Genomic DNA, 23,618 nt, shown 5'->3' with positions numbered 1-23,618 from the left:
GAAAAGAATTTTACGGTAAGTTCTTACAGAAATTCTATTTTCTGCTTGAAACAAGCGGGCTCCTTCTGTTTGCTAATGGTATCTTGATGTATTGGCACCCTAGTTCTGTCACTGCAAAATTATCATAACAGATGTAAATCTCTGAGACTGGGGAGAGCATTCAAATCGTGACAGTCCAAGAAGCTTATTCACTGAGGGAAGTAAAGCTGTCCATCAACATCTTGGAGTTCAGAGCAATGTGGATGGCCATGGAGCACTGGACCCTTTTTTTGTAGATCGCCCACCATAGATATATTCCCCCTGTCAGAACACATTTGCTTAGTGGGTAGATCACTGTTCTAGCATAGTTAGTACAACGAGCTTCTCCATTTTTTTTTCCGTCAGCCCACTGGGATGAACAAAAAAAAAAACCTACCTGTGTGTAACAAGTTTAATGGGGGATTTGATGTTTGGTTCAGGAATTGTTGCGTGAGTTGATGTATTTTTTAATGCAGGTTTGTATTTCTAAATTGCTGCTTTATAAACAGTTATAGAAGGTTTATTTATCATCCAATTTTATAACCTTTATGTGAAATGATTTTGTGGTTTGCTTTGAGTCCCTATCAGCATGAAATAGACTTTCAAAGCTTGCATGCTGCGTGTGTAGCATTTTAGAATCCCAGATGGGAAAATGCACTTTCACCAAAATACTTGGGGCCCATTTACACCAACAGCAGGCAGCTGCTGGTGTATGCTATGAAGGTTTAATTTTTTTGGAACCGTATTGAAACTCCACATATTTGATTATTCTTTATGTATCTCATTGCAACATGCTGCACTGAATAAAAAATGTAGTATGTTTTTTTGTTTTGGTTTTTTTTTTTTTTTTTCAGTGCACACCACTTTTAATTCAATTGTTTAAAACCTAACTTATAGGAGTTAAGGAAAACTTCTCAGCGAAGGCCCAACACATATTGTGTGAACAGGCCCTCTATACCTGGCATGTCAAACTCAACAATGCAATTGCCACAGTAACTTCTTTGGGATTGCATTTGTTCTGTAAACCCTGCTTGTCTCAATATTCCATAAAACTTTGAAAAGTATCATAAAGTATACAACTTTTTTGTTTTAATAGGTGAGTACTCCTGTTGTACCTTCCACAACACAGGAAAAGCCGAAGGACAGCGATCAGTTTGAGTGGGTTACTATTGAACAATCTGGAGAGTTGGTTTATGAAGCTCCAGAAACTATTGCTTCAGAGCCTCCCCCAATCAAGTCTGCTGTGCAAACAATGTCCCCCATTCCTGCTCACTCCCTGGCTGCATTTGGTCTTTTCCTTCGTCTCCCAGGTTATGCTGAGGTTCTGCTCAAGGAGAGGAAACATGCACAATGCCTACTACGCCTGGTACTGGGAGTTACAGATGATGGAGAAGGAAGTGAGTATCATGTTAATATCTCACCACTCACTGTAATGCATAAAAGAAGAGTTGAGAGAGACTCATTTTATCACAATTCTGATTTTATAGTCACACCATTCTACTTTTTAATCCCTGTGTACCAGGATTCCAAACCCCTTTCTAGTGACCTGATTTAGTCTGATGTTGGTAAACGCAGACAAAAAAAATCAGTTTAAAAAGTCTTATTTGATTATTCTTTTTGTGTGTGGTTTTGTTTAGTATGTATATAGTGCCAATGTATGAACTCTTCTAGGCTGCTAATTTAGCATACGTGTTCCTAATATCTACAGTACCTAGAGTGATTTTGTGGTTCTGTGCTTCGACTCTCCAAACAGCACAAGGCTTGTATACTGTTGGTAGCATTTCAGAATTTCAGGAATAAGAAATAGAACTAGGTATGTTAAATTTGAACAGAACCGAATGTCAGCGATTGATCCCATCCGAGGTTATTTTTATTGTTCAGTGGTCTTACACATGCCTAAATGCAATATACGATAGCACTTAGGGAATTTACACAACAGTTATACAATGCTTGCAAGAATAAATAATGTTTGTGTTTAACTGCAAATTTGCAGGCTTTAATGTGCTTTCTACTTGGGATTCATCCAAGCCCCATCTTGATAGAGAAAATTTTGCAGGATTTCAAGTTTTTATGCTGACTTTCAGCAAATGCAAAGTTTATTTTTTTCCTAACGGGTGGAAGAACTTGTAGGTCCAACAAAGCAGCTGTAAGCAGAACTACTGCATCTGAGCACCACAAATCAAAAACACAATTTAATTAACTTTAAATATTTAAAGCAAACTCATTCATCCATCAATGTCTCTATTTTTTTTTTTTGCTGAGAAATAACTTTGAAAAGCACCCCCTAGCATTTAGTGGCCATCTGGAGTAAGGGCAGATATGACCTAGCTTTTCTTAGGCCTGAAGACTAGGAAGTAGCTGAAGAATTGAAAAAAAAAAAAAAAAGTTTAAAACTAGTAAATATAATATACTTTCCTATCTATTTACTAATGTTAGCAGCATAAGGATTAGAAGTATTGTTGATTGAGTGAAGTTCCGCTTTAACTTTGTGATTGAGGAAGCTAGAGTATGTTAACCCTAACAATTATCTTCTCCTATTTGCTCCATTTTGGTTTTCAAAATGTTGTTATACCTGTTTGAAAAAATACCACTAAACCTGCCAGAAATCTTAGCTGATAACTTTATCCGCTCAATGCCTATCCTTAATATATCAGCTTGTTTTCAGCTATCTTGGAGACCTACAGTACATATCCACCCCCCCCCCCCCCCGCCATATGATAAAAAGTAAAAAGAAGGGAGGGGGAAGGTTATCTGTAGCCCTGTCCTTGTGTGACCATGTTTTCCTTAGATATTGTACAGAAAGTGATGATTGGCACCCTTGCACAGGAAGCAAAAACTATTCCAGCCACCAAGGGACCGGTTAGCTGCAATATATACTTTTTTTTTTTGCTTTATGTTAAGATGCCTAAATATGACCCATACCATTCCTCTTGTTTATCCCTTCCAAAAATAAACTTTGCATAGAGGGTGGTGTAAGCAATCCATAGATAGCAGTTGTGCCTGGAAACTCTGGATACTATTACATCTTTTTTTTTTCTTTTTTTTGACTTACCACCTGGCTTGTATTTTATTAATAATCCACATATAGTTTCAGGTAGTTAGAAACATTTAAACTACAAACTTTAGCATACTTATGTTTTATAAACCTAATAGTAGGCTGAAATATAATTTAGCTACCTCTAAGACCTTATTGTGTTCAACAGTGCTGAAGTAGGGAAATGTTTCTAATGCAATACACAACATTGAGTGTACACCCTTATGTTTGTAGCCAGTAAAGTATGACCAACACATTGGTACTTTGAACCCAAAGAATATAAAGTCTGCTGTCAGAAATTCAATTATTGTAAATTTTCTGACTAGAGGTATGTTCCAGATTTGTTCTCCTAGCCCCTAGAGCAGATGAGTACCATGTAGTATAAATATCTATTATATTAAAAGCTCTAATAAATGAAAAATGGCAAAAACTTTACTAATCCTCAGATGTGTTTTCTGCATCTGTTTATTTTGTTTCTACCCCCTCCGAAATTCTTTATTCAAGATAAATATAAAAAGTCATTTTTTTTTAATTGATCTAAAGTACTCCCAGATTCGTATACATTCACTTCCAAGGCGTTGGCTTGGTTAACCATTTGACTTTTTGAGAAAGCAGCATGTGGGTTGACAAAAACGTATGTAACTAGCCTTTTAACTTCTAGAGAACACAATTTTCTTTGTAGATGTAAATCTTAAAATTCAAGTTTCTTTAAGTAAGGTAACTGCTTTCTTTATAATCCTTTGAGTGACACAGGATTGTAAAATAGTCTGACAAGTGAGTTATGCTTCTGCCATCAGGAGGATGATACACTGACAAAATTAAAAGATTTTTAACCAGCCCATTCGTATCTCTGCCTTTAACCATCATGTCTCAGTATTTTGCTAGGGTACTAGGAAACTGGATGCTTTTTCCTTTCCTCTGACCCAAATACATTTTTTTCCGGTAATTTTTTCTCTTCAGTCGAGATTTCTTAAACCACAGATAATCATTTTTGGCAACTTCAGTTAAAACAAGCTGTGTGCACGTCTCTCTCTCCACAGCAGCTATTCAGTTTTCCTAATCCTCTGAAGTGCCTTGGAGGATATACCCATACCCCACTAAACCAAAACTTGCATGCTTAGTCCAGCTTGTGTCCCTGCAGTACTGAGCTCAGCCTGTGGTGCTTTCCAGACTCTGATGTATTTTGTTAGCTGCCAAGTGCTTTCTGGATCCTGAGCTGTGACCCAGTCTCTAAAAGCTTTGTGAGTAAAACTATGGTTGGAACACTGATAAACCATATTTTTCATCTTCCAGCACTAAGCTCTGCATTATGACACTATCAAAACACTTGTTTTTGTGTATGTTAACCACAGGGAATTGTCTTCAAGTCCAAATCCATGTCAAGACCACTGGTGTTAGGCTCAGCCTGACTACTTTCAAATTGAATCAGCCCTACAGGCTGAAACATGTACCTGTCAGACTGGTACATGAATCTGCCAGGGCCCAGCAACAAGCTTGGTGTTTTCAAACTGAACACTGCACCTGTGACTAGTTTGCCGTCAGGTCTGCCTTTCTGTTGATGTTGCATTGCAGTGGACAGATCCAAAGCTCCTATACAGTTCTGTAGCTGCTTTCGAATCTGCCCACTGTCATCCACAATCAATCAAAAATTAAGGTGGACCTGATGGCAAAGTAGTCTCTATTCCTGATCAGCCTCTACCCACCCAGTGACCAAAAAATTTTCAGTACAGTATCTCACAAAAGTGCATACTTTTTCATGTGAGTCTTTTCGTGTGACCACACTGAAGAAATTACACATTGCTACAATGTTAGGTAGTGAGTGTACAGCTTGTATGACAGTGTAAATTTGCTTTCCCCTCAAAGTAACTCAACACAGAGCCATTAATGTCTAAACCACTGGCAACAAAAGTGTGTACACCCCTAAGTGAAAATGTCAAAATTGAGCCCAATTAGCTATTTTCTCTCCCCGGTGTCATGTGACTCGTTAGTATTACAAGGTCTCAGGTGTGAATGGGGAGCAGGTGTGTTAAATTTGGAGTTATTGCTCTTACTCTCTCATACTGGTCACTGGAATTTCAACATGGCACATCATGGCAAAGAACTCTGAGGATCTGAAAGAAAAGCATATTTGCTCTACATAAAGATGGCCTAGGCTAAAATAAGATTGCCAATACCCTGAAACTGAGCTGCAGCACGGTGGCCAAGACCATAGCATGGTTTAACAGGACAGATTCCAGAACAGGCCTTGCCATGGTCGACCAAAGTGGTTGAGTGCACTTGATCAGCGTCCTATTCAGAGGTTGTCTTTGGGAAATAGACGTATGAGTGCTTGCCAGCATTGCTGCAGAGGTTGAAGAGATGGGGGGCCAGTCTGTCAGTGCTCAGACCATACATCGCGCACTGCATCAAATTGGTCTGGATGGCTGTCGTCCCAGAAGGAAGCCTCTTCTAAAGGTGATGCGCAAGAAAGCCCGCTATCAGTTTGCTGAAGACAAGCAGACTAAGGCCATGGATTGCTGGAACCATATCCTGTGGTCTGATGAGACCAAGATGAACTTATTTGGTTCAAATGGTGTCAAGCTTGTGTGGAGTACAAAGGTGAGGAGTATAAAGACAAGTGATCTTGCCTACAGAAAAGCATGGTGGTGGGAGTGTCATGGTCTGGTCTGGGGCTGCATGAGGGCTGCTGGCCATTGGGAGCTACAGCTCATTGAGGGAACTCACTTTTGTTACCAGCGGTTTAGACATCAATGGCTGTGTGTTGTTATTTTGAGGGGGACAGCAAATTTACACAGTTATACAAGCTGTACACTCTCTACTTTACATTGTAGCAAAGTGTCATTTCTTCACAGTTGGCACATTAAAAGATATAATAAAATATTTACAAAAATGTGAGGGGTGTACTTACTTTTGTGAGCTACTCTATGGGCATTGCCAGTGATGACATTGCCAGTATGGCCAGGCCCTTTGTTTTACATTTAGCTTTTTAGCTAAATGTGGTAAGGGATAGAGCCCTGTGCAGTAGACTTTCATATACTTGACGTTTATGAGCGCACACATGCCCCACTCTGAGAACTGGCATACCTGTGTCCACCAGTATGCTAATCTGCAAACTGGTGGTTTAATCTTTAATAAGCTTCTGCTGTCCTGGCAACAGGTTTTCAAAGTGGCAGAAATTTTGTCGGTAATGTTATTGAAACTGGCGCTCTTCCTCTATATAATTTTGGATTTTTTTCCTGCAATCCACAAAACTAGGGTTTGGACGGTTTGGTCTGTTAAAAGCTCTCTTTTCTCTTACGTCCTCCGACAGTCGCCGCCCTCTTCATATTCGTCACAATGGGGTATTAGACTTTGCTCCGAAGGAGTAGCTAGGCAACAGAATATGTTAATATAAAAGTTTTAACACATCCCACCCCCAGGGGGTGGTCCCCTCAGTCAATACCCTCCTACTTCCTGTATCCATACTCCAGTTTCAATGTCTAGCTTGTCAGGAGTGGCTGGCTCTCTCTGTGCTGGGGCTTTGTGCCCCAGACTCTTTCTTCTTTTTTTGATTTTTTGTTTGAGTTTTCTCTCTTGCTTTACTTAGCTGTTATTTTTTCAGCGTTAGTTAGTTCTTCTGATGAAGAGGATTCGTGCGGGCTGGGTCTCGGGCTGATCCCCCTGGTCGCAGGTTGTGGGTCGGTGGCTTCCCAGCCTGCCATCGAGCGTTCAGTCAGGTATCGCTCCTGGCTCAGTGAACGACCCATCCCTGTTCGTTGCAGGGATGCTTGGTGAGATGGCTACCTCACTGGACGCTGTGCGGTTTCTTAACCCACCATTGTGCTGCGTCCTGGATGCGACTCTCCTTGCCTTGTGTGCAGCGGTTTGTTCGCCTGTGCGGGTTCCCCACGCCATCCGTGGAGGTAAGTGATATTTATGTGGGGACCTGTCTGTTTTGGGAGGGCTGTCAGTCTGGGACTGTGTTACCCTGCCTGTGTTCACACTGTGGATTTGTTTCTCTCTGGCTGCATGCTGTGGGCATAAGGAGGGGGGGCTGGGCTGCACTGTCTGTGTCAGCCTGTGTATGTGTGAAGGCTGTGTGCTGTGGGACATGCTTTTGACCATGTTGGGGCACTTTACAGCGATCGCTACGGCGATCCGCCATGTTTTTTTGCATGGGTGGTGTTAATGCATCACTGTAGTGGGGGAGCAGCGGTTTCGGCGCCAAACGGCGCCATTTTGCCTGCACTCGCCCAGCCGCATGTTTTAACTGCGGGCGGCCATTTTCTTGTAGCCTTCCATAGGCTTTAACAGAGCGCCCTGATTGCATCACTTCCTCTTTCCTGGTGTGCACGATCGCGGCGGCAGCTACAGCGAGGTCTCCTTCAGGTTTTTACCTTTCTGATCTTCCTTTATCCATTGCCTGGGTTCTGTGTCTTCCCTGTGGGGGTCTCAATTGTGCTGTGTGTGTGTGCGGTGGGCTGCGCTCGCTGCGCTTGTTAAAGGGGCAGTTAACCCCTTCTTGGCCAGCAATAATTTTGGGGCAATGGATTCTCAGGAGGGCAAATTTCCTACCACATTGATGGGTAGTCAGGGGACTGCTGTTTCCCCCCCAGGGGGGGATTTGGCTGCGATTGTGGCTAATCTGGCAGCACAGGTGCAAATGCTGGTGGCTGCTCAATCCACAAAAAGGTCCAGAGATTCAATTTCCTCTGGTTCAGGGGGTGATGGTGCAGGGGCTGGTGTGGCCGGGGTCTCCTTATCAGGGTCCCGTTCCTCCCTGGATCTTGTGGGGTCCGAGGTGGAGGCTGAGGTTGAAGGGGTGGATGATTCTCCCCCTGGCTCGTCTGAAGAGCTTGCGCTCATGGATGAAATGGTTGCTTCTATTAAGCATACGCTGCGCTTGCAGGATGAACCGTGTCCGCCTGCTGCCTTGGCAGCTTATGGGACAAAGAGACGGCGCAAAACATCGCAGGTTTTTCCCTGCACGGATGTTTTTCAAAACGCTGTTAAAGAACAATGGCGTAATATCCTCAAGCCTTTTGCTGTACCCAGTAGGTTCAAATTGCATTATCCTTTCACGCCCGCTACTGACGAGCGTTGGTGTGTTCCACCTCCGGTGGATCACGCGATCGCGGTTTTGAATAAGTCCACTGCGATTCCTGCTGAGGATACCCCGGTGTTCCGGGATGCCACGGACAAGAGGCTGGAGTCTCTTGCCCGTCATACCTATTCTATTATGGGTTCTATGTTGAAAGCTCTGTTTGCTTCCCTTATGGCGGCCCAGGCGGTCGCGAGTTGGACGCAGGTGCTTAGACGCGTTTTGGTGGCTGACTCAGCCCCGCAGGCGACATTGGACATGGTGGATCAAATCCATCAGGGTGTCATAGTGCCATCAACACATCAGTCTACTGTGTTGGCTATAGAGCACATTCTTTCTTTAGTGCCCTAGCATAACTCCTTGTGACCCAGTCTCTTCACATACAGTGCATCCGGAAAGTATTCACAGCGCTTTACTTTTTCCACATTTTGTTACAGCCTTATTCGACAATGGATTAATATCATTATTTTCTGCAAAATTCTACAAACAATAGCCCCTAATGACTATGTGAAAAGATTGAAATCTTTGCAAATTTTTTAAAAATAAAATATGAAAAAATCTCACATAAATAAGTAATCACAGCACTTGGCATGACACTCAAAATTGAGCTCAGGTGCATCCTGTTTCCACTGATCATCCTTCAGTAAGAAATATGAAGCGATGTGAATACTTTCTGGATGCACTGTATATCCAGAGAATTTTCCACTTCTGGACCGGAAGGTTTTACCCCATTTATGACAAGGCCATTTTTTGCGATACAGCACTGCGTTACTTTAACTGACAATTGCGCAGTCGTGCGATGCTGTAACCAAATAAAATTTATGCCATTTTTTTTCCCCACAAATAGTTTTCTTTTAATTTTTTTTCCCTAAAAGCAAAAAAAGAGCGACCTTTCTGAAAAGAAAAAAAGAAACACTATTTTTTACTTTATGCTATAAAACACAGCAATTAAAAAAATCTAATTTTTTTACTAATTTTATCCTAATATGTTTTCTGCCACACATTTTTGGTAAACAAAATCCCAACAAGTGTATATTGATTGGTTTGCGCAAAATCGTATCGTGTCTACAAACTAGGGGATAGTTTTATGGCATTTATATTTATTTTATTTTTATACTAGTATTAGCGGCGATCAGCGATTTTTAGCAGGACTACAACATTGCAGCGCATATATCAGACACCTGACACTTTAAAGGGGACCAGTGCTAAAAATATGCACTGTTACTGTACTAATGACACTGGCAGGGAAGGGGTTAACACCAGGGGCGCTCAAAGAGTTAAGTGTGTCCCTAGGGGATGCTTATTAACTGTGTGGGGAATGGACTCACTAGATGAATAAAGAGAACTGTGTTCTTGAATAGCAGGAACACAGGATCCCTGTTCATCTGTCACAGAACGGCTGTCTGCCTTGTTTACATAGGCAGACCTCCGTTCTCCCTCTATGGGGAGCGAGTTGCGATTGCGGGTGGCCGTCGGACATTGCGTCTGCCGGACCCGCTGATTGACTCCCCCCCTCAAGCCAATCAGTGCACGCCCCCCCCCCCCACTGGCTATTGCACAGAACAACGTACAGGTATGTTTCGCTCAGCTGCTGCAGTATATGTGTGGCGGCTAATCGGCAAGAAGTTAAACTGTCTGGCCTAAATCGTGTTGGTTTTTCCACAATTGGATTTGGGGTTTTGTCTAGAATGTGTTTTTGGCACGTGGCTTGTCTGACAGTTTACAGGCATTTTTCCCTTTTGTTCATTGAGGGATACAGCTCCTGATTTTCATACTATTGGGTTATACTGCCTCCTACAGGAGTGGGACAGTAGGCAGAAAAGAATGCTGGCTACACCCATGGGCAGTGCCAGGGTATGCTCCCTCTCTCTGCTATAGCCACCCAGTTTTTTTTCTGCCTAGTCAGGAGTAAGGACCTAGTTCCTTGCTGGCATCTTTGGTCCTGGAAATGTTTTCTTTATAATAGAAATTTTTTGCTCCTGGATTTTTCCTGTGAGATCTACAAACTTCCAGACTGGGTGAGTGAGCATAGACCTCAGCTCCTCTCTGGGTCGGCCGCAACATAGCCCCACTGGACAGGGGCTGGCCTGCGAGTTAAACGCCTCGCAAGGTCGCATACAACTGGGTCTCGGCTCGAGTTTCAGCATTCCTAATGGCCGACAGCCCTTCCATTTTGGTGGAGAGGGGTTCTGTCTGGAGCGGTGCCCGCCTGGTTCCTGGAATGGTGAGTAACTGTCCCCCAGGAGGGTTTTGTGGTGGACGTGCGCCCCTCCTTGGCACGATTTGACCCCTGGGTTCCCCTCCTTCCCACAGGCACCCCCCCTTTCCAAGTCCCTCATCCTGCCCCTCCCTTCAGGCTGGGGCTGTTTGTGTGGTCTGGTCTGGCCTGGGATGGGAGCAGGGCACTAACTGGCCATGGGGGCCGGGGAAGGGGGTTGCGCCGCTAGCAACCTGAAAATCGACTGTGTAGGGGGGGTTGTACCAGGTGGGGGATCATGCCATTGCCCCCTGTCCTTCCTGGATCTGTCCTTGAGGCCTGGTCTCCCTCCTGGTTCCCTGTAAGCCTCATAGTTTTGCGTGGGGCCGCCATTTTTTTGTAGCCTGTATGTGTCTATACACGGTGGCCATTTTGTTTTGGTTTGCAATTGGAAATAGCAGAGGCCATGACTGTGGAGCCCAGTGGGCAGCGATTTCGGTGGTGGGAGCCCCTTCTCATCCCCTGGTGCTGACTCCTGGATCATTTTACTTCCTGATCGCCACACATGTAGTGCAGATTCCCCTGGTGGCTGCAGATGCCTTTTTCTGTGGGTGGCGAGGCTGGTGGGGTCCCCTTCTCTACTGAGGATTGCTTGGTGCTTTGTGCCTTGCGACCAAGTGGTGCCGTCAGCGCGGTAGGGGTTGTCCGTTAGTGTAGTGTTTGTGGGGTCCCCCTGGTGACTCATGGAGTCTTTGGAGCACATCCCCCCCCCCCCCGATCCCCTCTCTGAGGCTGCGGGGCCCTCCGGGTCCCAACAATCCATCCATGCACTGATTGCGGTCCTGGAGTCCCTTGTGTCCTAGGTGGAGGTGGGTTGTGGGTGACGGGCTAGCTAAATGCACCCCCCGCCTTCCCCTGCCTCATCGGTCTCATCAGACCCTGAATCTGATTTGATCGCCGCGGACGTGGGTCAACCTGCTGTGTCTGCAACCACATGCCCGGAATCCTCTGTTAGTGAGGATGATTCCTCCACATCTGCGACAGCGCAAAAAGGCGCTAGTGAATGCACTGATTGTATCTGTGCCTAACACCCTGAAGATGGACGCAGCTGAAGCTGCCGCAGAGGCGCAGGTGCCCTTTGGCACTCACAAGCCATTCAAAGCGGCAAAGGGGTTTCCTTTCCCTGCCTATTTTGACAGAATTGTCAATAAAGAGTTTGGACGACCAAAGCATCCCCTTGAGGTGTGATCCCTCTTTGGATGTGGCTCCCCTGATGGCTCGCCTCTGTTTTGGCAGTGGTCCTTCGGCATGTCTTTTGGCTCAAGTGCTCGTCTGTGGATCAGACTTCAAAAAAGACCTTGACTGATCTTCCTTTTCAAGGAGATCGCCTTTTTGGAGCTACCCTGGATGACATCATTAAAGGTCTCACGGGGGGGGGGGGGGGGGGGGAAAGAGTACTTTTCTTCTGCAGGCTACTAAGGGCAAGGAACCTAGTCATAGACGTGGGCATTCCTTCTCAGCTCATTAGAAGTTTTGAGAAGGTCTTTTTTGGTTTCCGGACCTGTGGACTTCCAGGGTGCAAGACAAGTAGGTCCACAAAGTCATTCGGTCCCGCTACAAGATTGAGTTTTGCTCTAGTCCCCGGCAAGGTTTTTTCCTTCCAACTTGCGCCTGTACCCAGACCGCTTACAGGGCCTGTTAGGGGCACTACAAGACCTATTCCTTCAAGGGGTTAATTGTCACGGTTCCGACCTCGGAACGGTTTCAGGGTTTTAACTCAAATCTTTTCACAGTTCCCAGGAAGGAAGGCGAAGTGCATCCAATCCTGGACCTCAAGGCACTGAAATGCTTTGTGCGAGTACAGAAGTTCAGAATGGAGTCCATTCGAATGGTGGTGGCATCCCTGCGTAAGGGGGATTTCCTCGCCTTTATCTATATCAAGGATGCCTACCTTCACATTCCAATATGTGCCAGTCACCAGTGTTTTCTCCACTTTGCTGTGGGAAAGGAGCATTATCAGTTTGTGGCGTTACCCTTTGGTCTCGCATCTGCTCCTCAGGTCTTTGCAAAAGTGTCAGGCCCGGTGCTAGCTTTGCTACACCAACAGGGGGTCGCGGTACTGGGCTACTTGGACGATCTCCTTCTGCGAGTGGAGTCTCCCTTTGCTCTGGTGGAGAACCTGGAAATCACAATATGAACTCTGTACGCGTTTGGCTGGATTCTGAATTTTCAGAAGTCTGCTCTGGTTCCATCCACAAAGCTTAACTATCTGGGTCTGACTCTGAACTCAGCCTTAGCCAGAGTGCTTCCTCTTGACAGACTCCAGAAGTTGCAGGCTGCAATTGGCCTCCTGCTTTCCAACAAATGGTCATCCCTCCGGACTTGCATGTGGGTTTCCTGGCCTGATGTGTCTACCTTCGCGGTGTTTCCGTTTAAACAGTTCCATACGAGGTCCCTGCAAAGGGAGATTCTGACCAAATGTGACAACACTCCGCAGTCTCTGCACAATCTGATCGGGCTGAGTTGGGGATCAAAGGAGTCCCTGATATGGTGGCTTCGTTCTCCGGCGCTTCATCTGGGAAAATCCTTCCTCCCCTTGTATTGGACAGTGGTCACCGCGGATGTTAGCCTGTCCGGCTGGGAAGGCGTCCTCAGCAAGCGTTGTGCTCATGATCTGGACGCTGCAAGAGTTCAGACTCCTGATCAATGTGTTGGAACTCCAAGCGATCAGACTGTGTCTGGATCATCGGACAGATCATCTTCAGGGTTGTCCAGTGCACAGTCAATCAGACACTGCCACGTCTGTGGCTTATGTCAATCACCAAGGGGGCACAAGAAGTTCTCTGGAGGTAGCTGGCATTCTAAGGTGGGCAGAATGGTTTGTTTCAGCCCTCTCCGCCGTACACATTCCCGGGGTGGAAAACTTGCAGGCGTATTACCTCAGTCGGCAGGCGTTTGACCATGGGGAGTGGTCCCTTCATCCTGAGGTGTTTCATCAGCTGTGTCTTCGGTGGGGCACCCCCGAGATGGATCTGTTGGCGCCTAGGCTGAATGGAAAGGTGCAGAGGTGCGCTTGTGGCCCATGGAGTCAGTATTGTCTGATTTACGCCTTCCCTCCGCTCAAGCTTCTGCCCAGACTTCTACACAGGATCGAGGCAGAAGGGATTCCAGTCATCTTAGTGGCTGTGGACTGGCCTTGCCAGGCTTGGCACCCGGCTGGTCGCCGACATTCCTTGGCAGCTTCCTCTCGGAGGATTTGCTGTCCCAAGGACAGATCTTCCATCCTGCTTTACAGTCGCTGGATTTGATGATTTGGCTGTTTAATGCCAGATGCTGAAGGATAGGGGTTTATCTGAGTCAGTGATTCCTACACTGTTGAAAGCTAGGAAATCTACCTCTAGGAAGATCTATCATCGTGCATGGAAGAAATACATTGCGTGGTGTGAGTCTCTTGGGCTTCTTCCTCACTCCTTCTCGTGGCTCGGCTCTTGACCTTCCTTCAACAGGGGGGATTGAACAGAAATTGGCCTTGAGTACTATTAAGGGCCAGGTGTCGGCTTTGGCAGTCTTCTTCCAATGACCTTTTGCCACACATTCCCTGGTGCGTACCTTTCTTTTGGGTGTCTGACATTTGCATGCTCCTTTTGCCGCCCTGGGATCTTAATTTGGTGCTTTCAGCTCTACAGAAGCCTCCTTTTAAAAATATTTGAAGGATTCCCTTGCTTACGCTGTCCCAGAAGGTGACCTTTTTGGAGGCTATCACTTCTGTGCGCAGGGTGTCTGAACTGGCAGTGTTATCCTGTCATTCACTTTACCTGGAGATTTACAGGGATAAGGGGGTTCTTCGCCCCTGTCCGTCGTTCCTTGCAAAGGTTGTGTCTGATTTTCGTTTGAATGAAGATATTGTGTTGCCTTCCCTATGTCCCAGGTCCAAACATTCAAAGGAAATTGCCTTCCCAATTTGGTCCGGGCTATTAGGGTGTACCTGGCAGCTACAGAGTCTTTCAGGAAGTCAGACTTTTTGTGCACATGGATGGACCTTGAAAAGGGTTGTCCACTTCCTCTGGGACCATTTCCAGATGGATGATGGTTCAGGGCTATTCCATCAGCGGTCAGGTTCCTCCTTTCCTTATCAAGGCACACTCTACTAGGGCGCTTAGTGCCTCCTGGGTTTTCCGTCATCTGGCGTCAGTGACTCAGGTTTGCAAGGCGGCCACCTGGTCGCCTGTGCACACTTTTTTGCAAAGTTTTATAAAGTGGTTGTGTTGGCATCTGCAGATGCTTCTTTTGGCCTTAAGGTTTTGCAGGCCGCTGTTTAAGCAGGCTTGATCCTCTTTGAGGGTGTATTGTTTTTTTCGGGTGGGCTCCAGTTGTTTGATTGAGCTCCTGTTGCCATTGTTGACGGTTTAGCCTTGGGAATTTTTTTGTTGTTCCCACTTCCCATGTTTACCACTGCTTTGGGACGTCCCAATGGTTATGAATATCCTGAGCTTTGTCTGTCAATGAATGAAAGAGAAAATGGGATTTCTCTTACGTCCTCTGACAGTCGCCGCTCACTCATAGTCTTCACCAATGGGGTATTGACCTCCTCTCCACAGGAGTAGCTAGGCATAAGACTTGTTAGAAACAAAGCATTTATATAGACACACCCATGGGGGCTGTCCCACTGGTCCAATACCCCCCTGCAATCAGCCATCCCAGCTCTGTTTGTCTTCTGCCTAGTTAAGGAGTAGATAGGCTTCCCTGTGCAGGGGCTACAGTCTCAGCCTTCTTCTATTTTATGATTTTATTTTCTGCAATTGTCATTTTTTTCTTTGCATTACTAGCTGTTTTATTTTGTCAGCGTTAGTCGGATCTTCGGATGAAGACGGCGTTTGCGGAGCTGGGAATTGGACTGGTCATCCTGGTTCTCCGGGACAGAGGGTCAGATGGAATCCCAGCCCGCCATCGAGCGTTTAGCAGGCTATGTGTTCGCCCTGGCCTCGCAAACGACCCATCCCTGTCCTCATGGATGCAGCCTGTGAGATGGCTAGCTCACCGGACACATCCACGGTTCGTCCGTGCACTACTGGTGTCCTGCGCTTTTTGGCTGACGGCACTCCCCTGCCATCTGAGGGCGGGTGGTTTCCCGTTTGATATGAGGCACCCCACGCCATTGAGTACAGGTAAGTACACTCTGTGTGTGGGGCTGGAAGTCCTGTGTGTCTGTGGTGTCCCCTTATGTCTGTGCGTTTTGGGCTCCCTGATCCCGGTCCCTGCGGGGGTTTTTTCTCTCACAGCCAGCGCTGTGTGGATTTTTGGGGGTCCCTCTCCTGTGTCACTTTAGGGTGCTTGGAGGTACAGACACGTGCGGCGACCGCTGCAGGGTTAAAGACCGCCGGTCCCCCATTTTAGGTGTGGGCAGCATGTCTGGCTTCACTATGGGCGCTTATACAGCATGGTATGTAGTGTATTTTGGTGCCTTGCGGCACCATCTTGTGTGTGGCAAACGATCGTTCAGAGCACGTCGGAGGCCATTTTACCGAAGCCTCCCATTACTTTCTATAGGCAACCATTTTTCCTTAGCCTGCAGCCTCAGTTCAGTCTCTGGCGGTGACATCACTTCCTTCTTTCACTCAGGAGCGACCGACTGCGGTGGTAACACACTTGTGGGGCTCTGTTCTGCTGTCCTTTTGTCCTCCCTTGTACAATCTTCCTGGCTTTCAGTTTGTCCCTGCGGGGGGGTCTGTGTTCCACAGTCATTGTAGCGGTGTGCTGCGGGGTCCGCGGCGCGCTTAAAGGGCCAGTACCTTACAAAAAAAAAAACTTTTTTTGCAATGGAATCACAGGACAGCAAATTTCCTCCAGCCTTGGTGGGGGATTCAGGTTCCTCTGAATCCTCTGCCCTGACTAATTTGTCTGCTGTAGTGGCGACTTTGGTGTCCAAAATGGATGTGCTGATGACTTAACGTGCTGCTAGAAAAAGGCCTAGGATTTCTTTCTCTTCTGATTCTGAATGTGACATGGTTGCTGTGGGTAGCGTACCCCTTGAAGGGTCTCGCTCTTCTCAGTCTGAGGGGGAGGCGGAGGTTGAAGGGGTGGATGATTCCCCCTCTGGGACGCCCGAGGAACGCGCAGCTATGGATGCGCAGATTCTTGCCGTGAAAGAAACACTACATTTAGAGGATGAGCCCAATCCTACAAGCATTGTGTCCTCTTTTGGTACACACAGGACCCGCAAGACAGAGCAGGTTTTTCCTTGCCCCGCTGAGTTTCATCACACAGTGAATGAGCAATGGCGCAGTTTAAAACACACCTTCACGGTGCCAAAAAGGTTCCAACTTCTTTACCCTTTTGCGTCTCCTACGGTTTCGCGCTGGTGTGTGGCTCCTCAAGTGGATCACACTGTGGCCAGATTGAACAAGGCTACTCTGGTTCCCATCAAAGATTCTCCGGTATTTAGGGATCTTACGGATAGGAGGCTGAAATCGCTTGCCCATCATTCTTACATGGTGGCAGGTTCCATGCTAAAACCTATTTTTGCCTCTGTCATGGTGGCTCAGGCTGTGGCGGATTAGACCAAGGTGATGAGGCGTGGCGGATTCTGCCCCCCTACTACCTTGGAGATGGTGGACCAGGGGTCATGTATCTGTGCGATGCGGCCTTAAATGAGGCTCCATTAGCTGCGTTGCGTGCCTGTCCAGTGTCGCGGTGCTTAACCGTCGACTGATCTGGTTGAAAAGCTGGTCGGCTGACCAGAAATCCAGAAAGATGGTGGCTGACATTCCCTATGCGGGGTCTCGCCTTTTTGGATACTCCCTAGATGAATTGGTTAAAGGAGTCACTGGGGGCAAGAGCACTCTGCTGCCCCAGAATCCTAAGGGCAAGTTTTACCGCGGCAAGCGAGGTCCCACCTTTAAACCAAACCAGGGGTCCTTTTGTGCCTTCAAGGCGCAGACCAAGGGAAAACCCTTCAAGGACCAGGGTGGCCAGAGAATGCCCTGGGCCGGCAAACCAAAGTCCTGCCATGCTGGTGCGGCGGCTCAGTCCGCCTCTGCCTGAAGGGGCGCCCTCACCCATTTCAGGGGTGGGGGGACGTTTGCGCGGTTTCCTCCAACCTTGGCTGCTCCGAATTCCGGACAGGTGGGTTCAGGAAATCATTTGATCAGGGTACAAGATCGAATTCCTTTCGCGACAAGCGGACAGATTCTTTCCCTCAAATCTTTATTTGACCCCAGAACGGTTGCAAGATCTTCATCGGGCGGTGCAGGATTTATTCGCCCAGGGGGTAATCGTCCCGGTGCCTCATCGGGACAGATTTCGGGGGTTTTACTCAAATCTGTTCACTGTGCCCAGAAAGGAGGGCAAGGTGCGTCCGATTCTGGACTTAAAAGCTCTGAACCGCTTTGTGCGCGTTCGAAAATTCCGCATGGAATCGCTCCACTCGGTGGTGGCCTCCATGAGTCCGGGAGAATTCCTGGCCTCTATCGATCTGAAGGATGCGTATCTACACATCCCCATTTTCGAGGGTCATCAGAGGTACCTCCGCTTCGCTATCGCGGAGGATCATTATCAGTTTGTGGCGTTACCTTTAGGTCTCGCTTCGGCTCCAAGGGTCTTTACCAAAGTGTTGGCGCCTGTTACGGGCACAGGGCATTGCGGTCTTGGGATATCTAGACGATCTCCTGTTAAGATCGAGTGCCAGTCAGAGCCTGTTGCGCGATCTGTCCACTATGGTCCAGACACTCCAGGAGTTTGGATGGACCACATCAACGTTCACAAGTCGACCTTGTCTCCATCGGTTCGTCTCCCATATTTGGGAATGGTTCTGGACTCTGCTCAAGCAAAGGTGTTCTTACCGGAGGACACGCTTTGGACCCTGCAGTCCGAGGTCAGGTCCCTCAGGGACAACGAATCCTCGTCACTCAGGACCTGTATGCGGTCCCTGGGGTTGATGGTGTCAGCCTTCGAGGCGATACCATTTGCACAGTTTCACACGCGATCTCTCCAAGCGGAGATCCTAGCCAGGTGGGACAGACTACCTCAGTCCTTGGACCTGACAGTGTCTCTGAGTCGCCAAACCAAAATGGATCTCTTGTGGTGGCTTCAGTCCCCGGCTGTGTCGGAAGGGAAATCCTTTCCGGCCGTTATTGTGGACGGTGATTACCACAGATGCCAGCCTGTCGGGCTGGGGTGGCGTCCTGGGAAACCTGTCTGACCAGGGCACTTGGTCGGAGGAGGAATCCTCCCTTTCGATAAACATATTGGAATTGAGAGCGATCAGGCTGTGCCTGCTCCACTGGTCAGATCATCTTCAGGGCTGTCCTGTACGGTTGCAGACGGACAATGCCACTGCGGTGGCGTACATCAACCACCAAGGGGGCACCAGGAGTGCCCGGGCGGCCCAGGAAGTGACCGGTATTCTGTCTTGGGCTGAGACTCGTGTCCCGGCGATATCAGCAGTTCACATTCCGGGTGTAGAGAATTGGCAGGCCGATTTTTTGAGCCGCCAGACCCTGGACCAGGGGGAATGGTCCCTGCACCCAGGGGTATTGCAAATGCTGTATGCGAAATGGGGATCCCTGGATTTGGATCAGTCCGCGCCTCTGCTAAACCACAAGGTGGAATGGTTCGTGGCAAGAACGTGCGATCCTCGGGCAGACGCCTCGGATGCGCTGGTGGTGCCTTGGCATCAGTATCATCTGATATATGCCTTTCCTCCGATTCAGTTGTTGTCCAGGTTCCTTCGCAGGTTGGCCTCGGAACAAACCCTGGTGATTCTGGTGGCGCCGGACTGGCCACGCCGGTCCTGGTACGTGGACATCGTTCACCCGACCAATTTTCCATCCTGCTTTACAGTCGCTGGCTTTAACAGCATGGCTGTTGAAAGCCAGGTCCTGAGAGACAGGGGTCTCTCCTCAGAGGTCATTCCTACTTTAATCAAGGCTAGAAAAGCCTCGTCTGGTAAGATTTATTACCGAGTGTTGGCTTTCCTCCAGTCTGGTGTGGACCAGCGCCTTGCGTTGGCCACGATTAAGGGCCAGGTATCTGCACTAGCTGTTCTTTTCCAGCGCCCTGTGGCGTCTAATTCTTTGATTCGCACCTTCAGTCAAGGTGTGCGTCACTTGCTCCCTCCTAGAAGGGAGCCCTTACCTCCATGGGACTTGAACTTTGTTCTGTCCGTGTTACAACGTTCCCTGTTTGAAAACATCAGGGACATTTTGTTACCTCTGCTGTCTAAAAAGGTTGCCTTTCTGGTGGCGATCACTTCGGCTCGCAGAGTGTCGGAGTTGGCGGCGTTGTCTTGCCGCTCCCCTTACCTGGTGGTTCATAGGGATAAGGTGGTCTTGTGACCTAACCCGTCCTTTCTTCCAAAGGTGGTTTCAGATTTTCACCTTAATGAGGACATTGTTTTACCTTCGCTTTGTGCGAATCCTAAGCATCCTAAGGAGGTTGCCTTACATTCTTTGGATGTTGTCAAGGCGATCAGGGTTTACCTGTCGTCGACTGAATCCTTTCGAAAGTCGGATTTTCTCTTTGTCCTTCCTGAGGGACCTCGGAAGAGTATGGCTGCGTCTGCGGCGACCATTTCAAAATGGATCAGACAGACAATTGTACAGGCCTACCAGATCGGTGAGTGCGTCCTGGGCCTTCCGGCATCAGGCCTCGGTGGTCCAGGTGTGCAAGGCTGCGACTTGGTCGTCAGTGCACACCTTTTCCAAATTCTACAAAATTGATCTCCTGGCATCAGCTGATTAATCCTTTGGCCGCAAAGTTCTCTGTACGGCAGTACCGTAGGGGTCCCTGGTTTTGTTGCGGGTCCCTGACTGTTGGGGTTGTTTACCCCCTTGGTTATTTGCTTTCCTGGGTTGTTGCTCCTGTTGAGCTTTCTTGTTGCCCAGAAGGTTCCCTTGCTGTTCATGTAAGGTTCCTTTCTCTGATGTGGGTACTGGGTTACCTTTTCTGATGGTTGCGTTTCCCACCCCTCATGTCTACACTGCTTTGGGACATCCCCATTGGTGAAGTCTGTATGAGTGGGAAGCGACTGTCGGAGGACGTAAGAGAAAACTGAATTTTTGTAAAATCTTACCGTAAAATTCCTTTTTCTGAGTCCTCCGACATTCGCCGCCCCTCTTTTGGGGTTCTTATACACTTAACTGCTTGCTACCAAACTGAGCTGGGATGGCTGATTGCAGGGGGGTTATTGGACCAGTGGGACAGCCCCCATGGGTGTCTATGTAAATGCTTTGTTTCTAACAAGTCTTATGCCTAGCTGCTCCTGTGGAGAGGAAGTCAATACCCCATTGGTGAAGACTTTTCGAGTGGGCGGAGACTGTCGGAGGACTCAGAGAAAGGAATTTTACAGTAAGATTTTACAAAAATTCAGTTTTTTGACTTACCGTAAAATCAATTTCTGATGATCATTGACGGACACAGCACCCACCCCTTTGTGGCGTTAAAATTCTCCTGACACTGCTTGTAACAAAACTTGAGTGACTATAGCAATGAGATGGAGTATTCTCCCTGGGACTGCCCATGGGTGTAGAATTCTTTTCTCCCTAGTGTTTTACTCCTGTAGGGGACAGTATAACCCAATGGGTATGAATATCAGGAGCTATGAACATCAGAGAAATGGATTTTACGGTTAATCAAAAATCTCATTTCTTTTTCGTTCATAGACGGACACAGCTCCAGAATCTTCTTAACCATTGGGTTATGCTGCCCCCTACAAAGGTAGGACACTAGGCAGGAAAAATCTTTACCACACCTATGGGGCAGTACAAGGGGATATACTCCCACACTCTGCTATATTCATTCGGTTTTTCTCTGCCTGGTCAGGAGTAAGAACCTATTTCCTTGCTGGGAACTCTGGTCCTAGCATTTTTTCCTTTTTAAATAGATAAGGTGACCCCCTTTTCTTTTGCAGGGTCTCATAGGTGGTCCATTTGTGGACCTTTGGCCCGGCCTCCCCTTGCAGGATCACAGTCGGCGTTCTCCCCTGATTATGTTTCAGGATGAGCTTAGTATGTAGCGACCCACTGGGTCTGCGTCCAGGCACTTCGAGTGCTCTCTTAGTGAGGATGATTCCTCTTCTACTGCAGCCGTGCATGAAACTGCACCGATGGATGCGATAATTGTATTGGTGCGGGCAAGTTTTAGAATTGGAGGATGCAGCTGCTGCAACGAGGGGGCCAGTCCCGTTTTGGTACCCACAGCTCTCCAAAAGCGGCAAAGGTATTCCCTTTTCCCGCCTATTTTAACAAAATTGTTGCGTGTCAGTGACCTAAACACAATTGGTCGGTGCCTAAGCATTTCTCTAGACAGTATCCCTTTGGGGAGTCTCCGTTTAAAAAATAAATAAAAAGTTGACAGTGCCACCTGTGGAGGATTCTCAGGTTCCAGAGTGAATGAATCCACTCTAATCCGGTGGAGGAGTCTCTGGCTTTTAAAGAGCCCTTTGACAGGAGAGCCGAGACTTTGTCCCGCCACATGTTTACTGTGGCTGGTTCAGTCCGTAGGCCAGTGTTCACCATAGCATTGGGTGTAATAACTATATGGTTTACTTGTTTACTGTTACATTGTACCTGGTCATTCCCATGTTGTTGTCGTTTTAGGGCTAGCCACCCATTTTGATGCTTATGTATGTATTGTATTTTTTTTGTTTTGTCGATACATTTTTTGTAAATAAAATTATATTTTTTATACAAATATATTTTTCTCATTGCTTAAATAGCAGTGGATTTCTTTTGAAGACCTCTAAAGTCCCATTGGGGGGTTCCTACTCTTTGTAGCATTGGTGTCCCAGACTTTAACAGAGTGGGCAAAGCTTTTTTGCCAGGATCTGGAGGGGCAACAGCTTCTCCCTGCCCTTGCAGAGCTAGTGGTCCCGTTGGTCCAGGGGTTGCAGTTTGTCTGTGATGCCTCTCTGGATGCGGCTCCCTTCGTTTCTAGGCTGTCCGTGACAGCAGTGGTCCTTCAGCGCATATGGATGATATCATTAAGGGTCCTACGGGGGGGAAGAGTACTCTCCTTACTCTTCTTCCACAGGTTGCCAGGGGCAACGAGTCTCTTCACAGGCGTGGACCCTCTTTTTCTCGGCTCATATGCAGACTTTTTGTCCCAGGATCTCAAGACAAAGGATCTAAGTCTGTCAGGAACTCCTCTGGAGTTTCCAGGAGGACCTGGTCTGGTAAGCCGCGAGTGGGTTCTTCCAGACCTGCAGACAAGCCCTCTTCTGCCTGAAGCAGCGCCCTCACCCGTGTCTGAGACGAGGGGACGTCTTTGCTTCTTTCCAGACCCATGGACTTCCCTGATTTGAGACAGGGGGGTTCCACAAAGTAATTCTGTCTGGCTGCACGATTGAATTTTGGTCTTATCCTCCAGTGAGGTTGTTTCCTTCCAACCTGCGTTTTTCCCTGGACTGCCTGTGGGGTCTCTTCAGGGTGGTGCAAGACTTTCGACTACAAGGGGTGATTGTTCCAGTTTGAAAATCGGATCATTTTCAAAGTTTCTAGTCAAACCTGTTTACAGTTCCCAGGAAAGAAGGCAAGGTACATCCAATCCTGGACCTCAGGGCTTTGAACCACTATGTGCAGGTACAGAAGTTCTGAATGTCCATTCATGCGGTAATGGCATTCCCACATCAAAGAACCCTTACCATCATAATCCAATATATGTCGGTCATCAGCATTCCCTCTTTGTTGTGGTCGAGGACCATTATTAATTCATGGCAGTACCCTTTGGTCTCGCAACAGCTCCTGGGGTATTCACAAAAGTGTTAGCCCCGGTGTTGGCATTGTAGTGGCAGGATTGCGGCACTGGGTACCTGGACGCTCTTCTTTTGCGAGCAGTCTCCCTGACTGCTCTAAAGGACAACCTGAATTACTGTACGGACTCTGCAGGAGTTTGGTTGGAAATTGAACTTCCAAAAATCTGTTTTGGTTCCGTCCACAAAGTTGGACTATCTGGGTCCGACACTGGACTCTGCTTCAACCAGGGTGTTTCTTCCAGGGCAAAAAACTCCAAAAGCTGCAGGATGCGATTTGGCTCCTGTTGTCCAGCAGTTGGTCATCTTTCAGGACTTGCATGCGGGTTCTGTGCCAAGTGGGACAAGAATCCACAGTCTCTAGACAATCTGATGAGAGGGTCCCTCATATGGTGGCTTTGGAGAAGTCAAGACTACCAATGAATATACTAGAACTTCGGGCGATAAGATTTGTCTGGCTCATTGGACAAATCGCCTTTAGGGATGCCCGGTAAGAATTCAATGGGGACACTTCTATGGCAGGTCGCCGATGCCCCTTGGAGAC

At 47.5% G+C, this 23,618-nt stretch overlaps 1 protein-coding gene across 6 annotated transcripts in view; it reads left to right on the top strand.

Annotated features, from left to right (window-relative positions):
- BIRC6 (baculoviral IAP repeat containing 6) overlaps window positions 1-23,618 on the top strand; it is an 807,095-nt gene that overhangs the window by 606,606 nt on the left and 176,871 nt on the right. For all 6 annotated transcript variants that reach the window (XM_082252286.1, XM_082252283.1, XM_082252284.1 and 3 more), the window contains one exon: window positions 1,115-1,415. In XM_082252286.1, coding sequence (XP_082108412.1) covers window positions 1,115-1,415 — 301 coding nt within the window. The remainder of the gene's footprint in view (window positions 1-1,114; window positions 1,416-23,618) is intronic.

Source organism: Pelophylax lessonae (assembly GCF_965119305.1).
Source record: "Pelophylax lessonae genome assembly, chromosome: 3".
Classification (NCBI taxonomy): Eukaryota; Metazoa; Chordata; class Amphibia; order Anura; family Ranidae; genus Pelophylax; species Pelophylax lessonae.
This window is presented reverse-complemented; position numbering and strand designations above follow the sequence as displayed.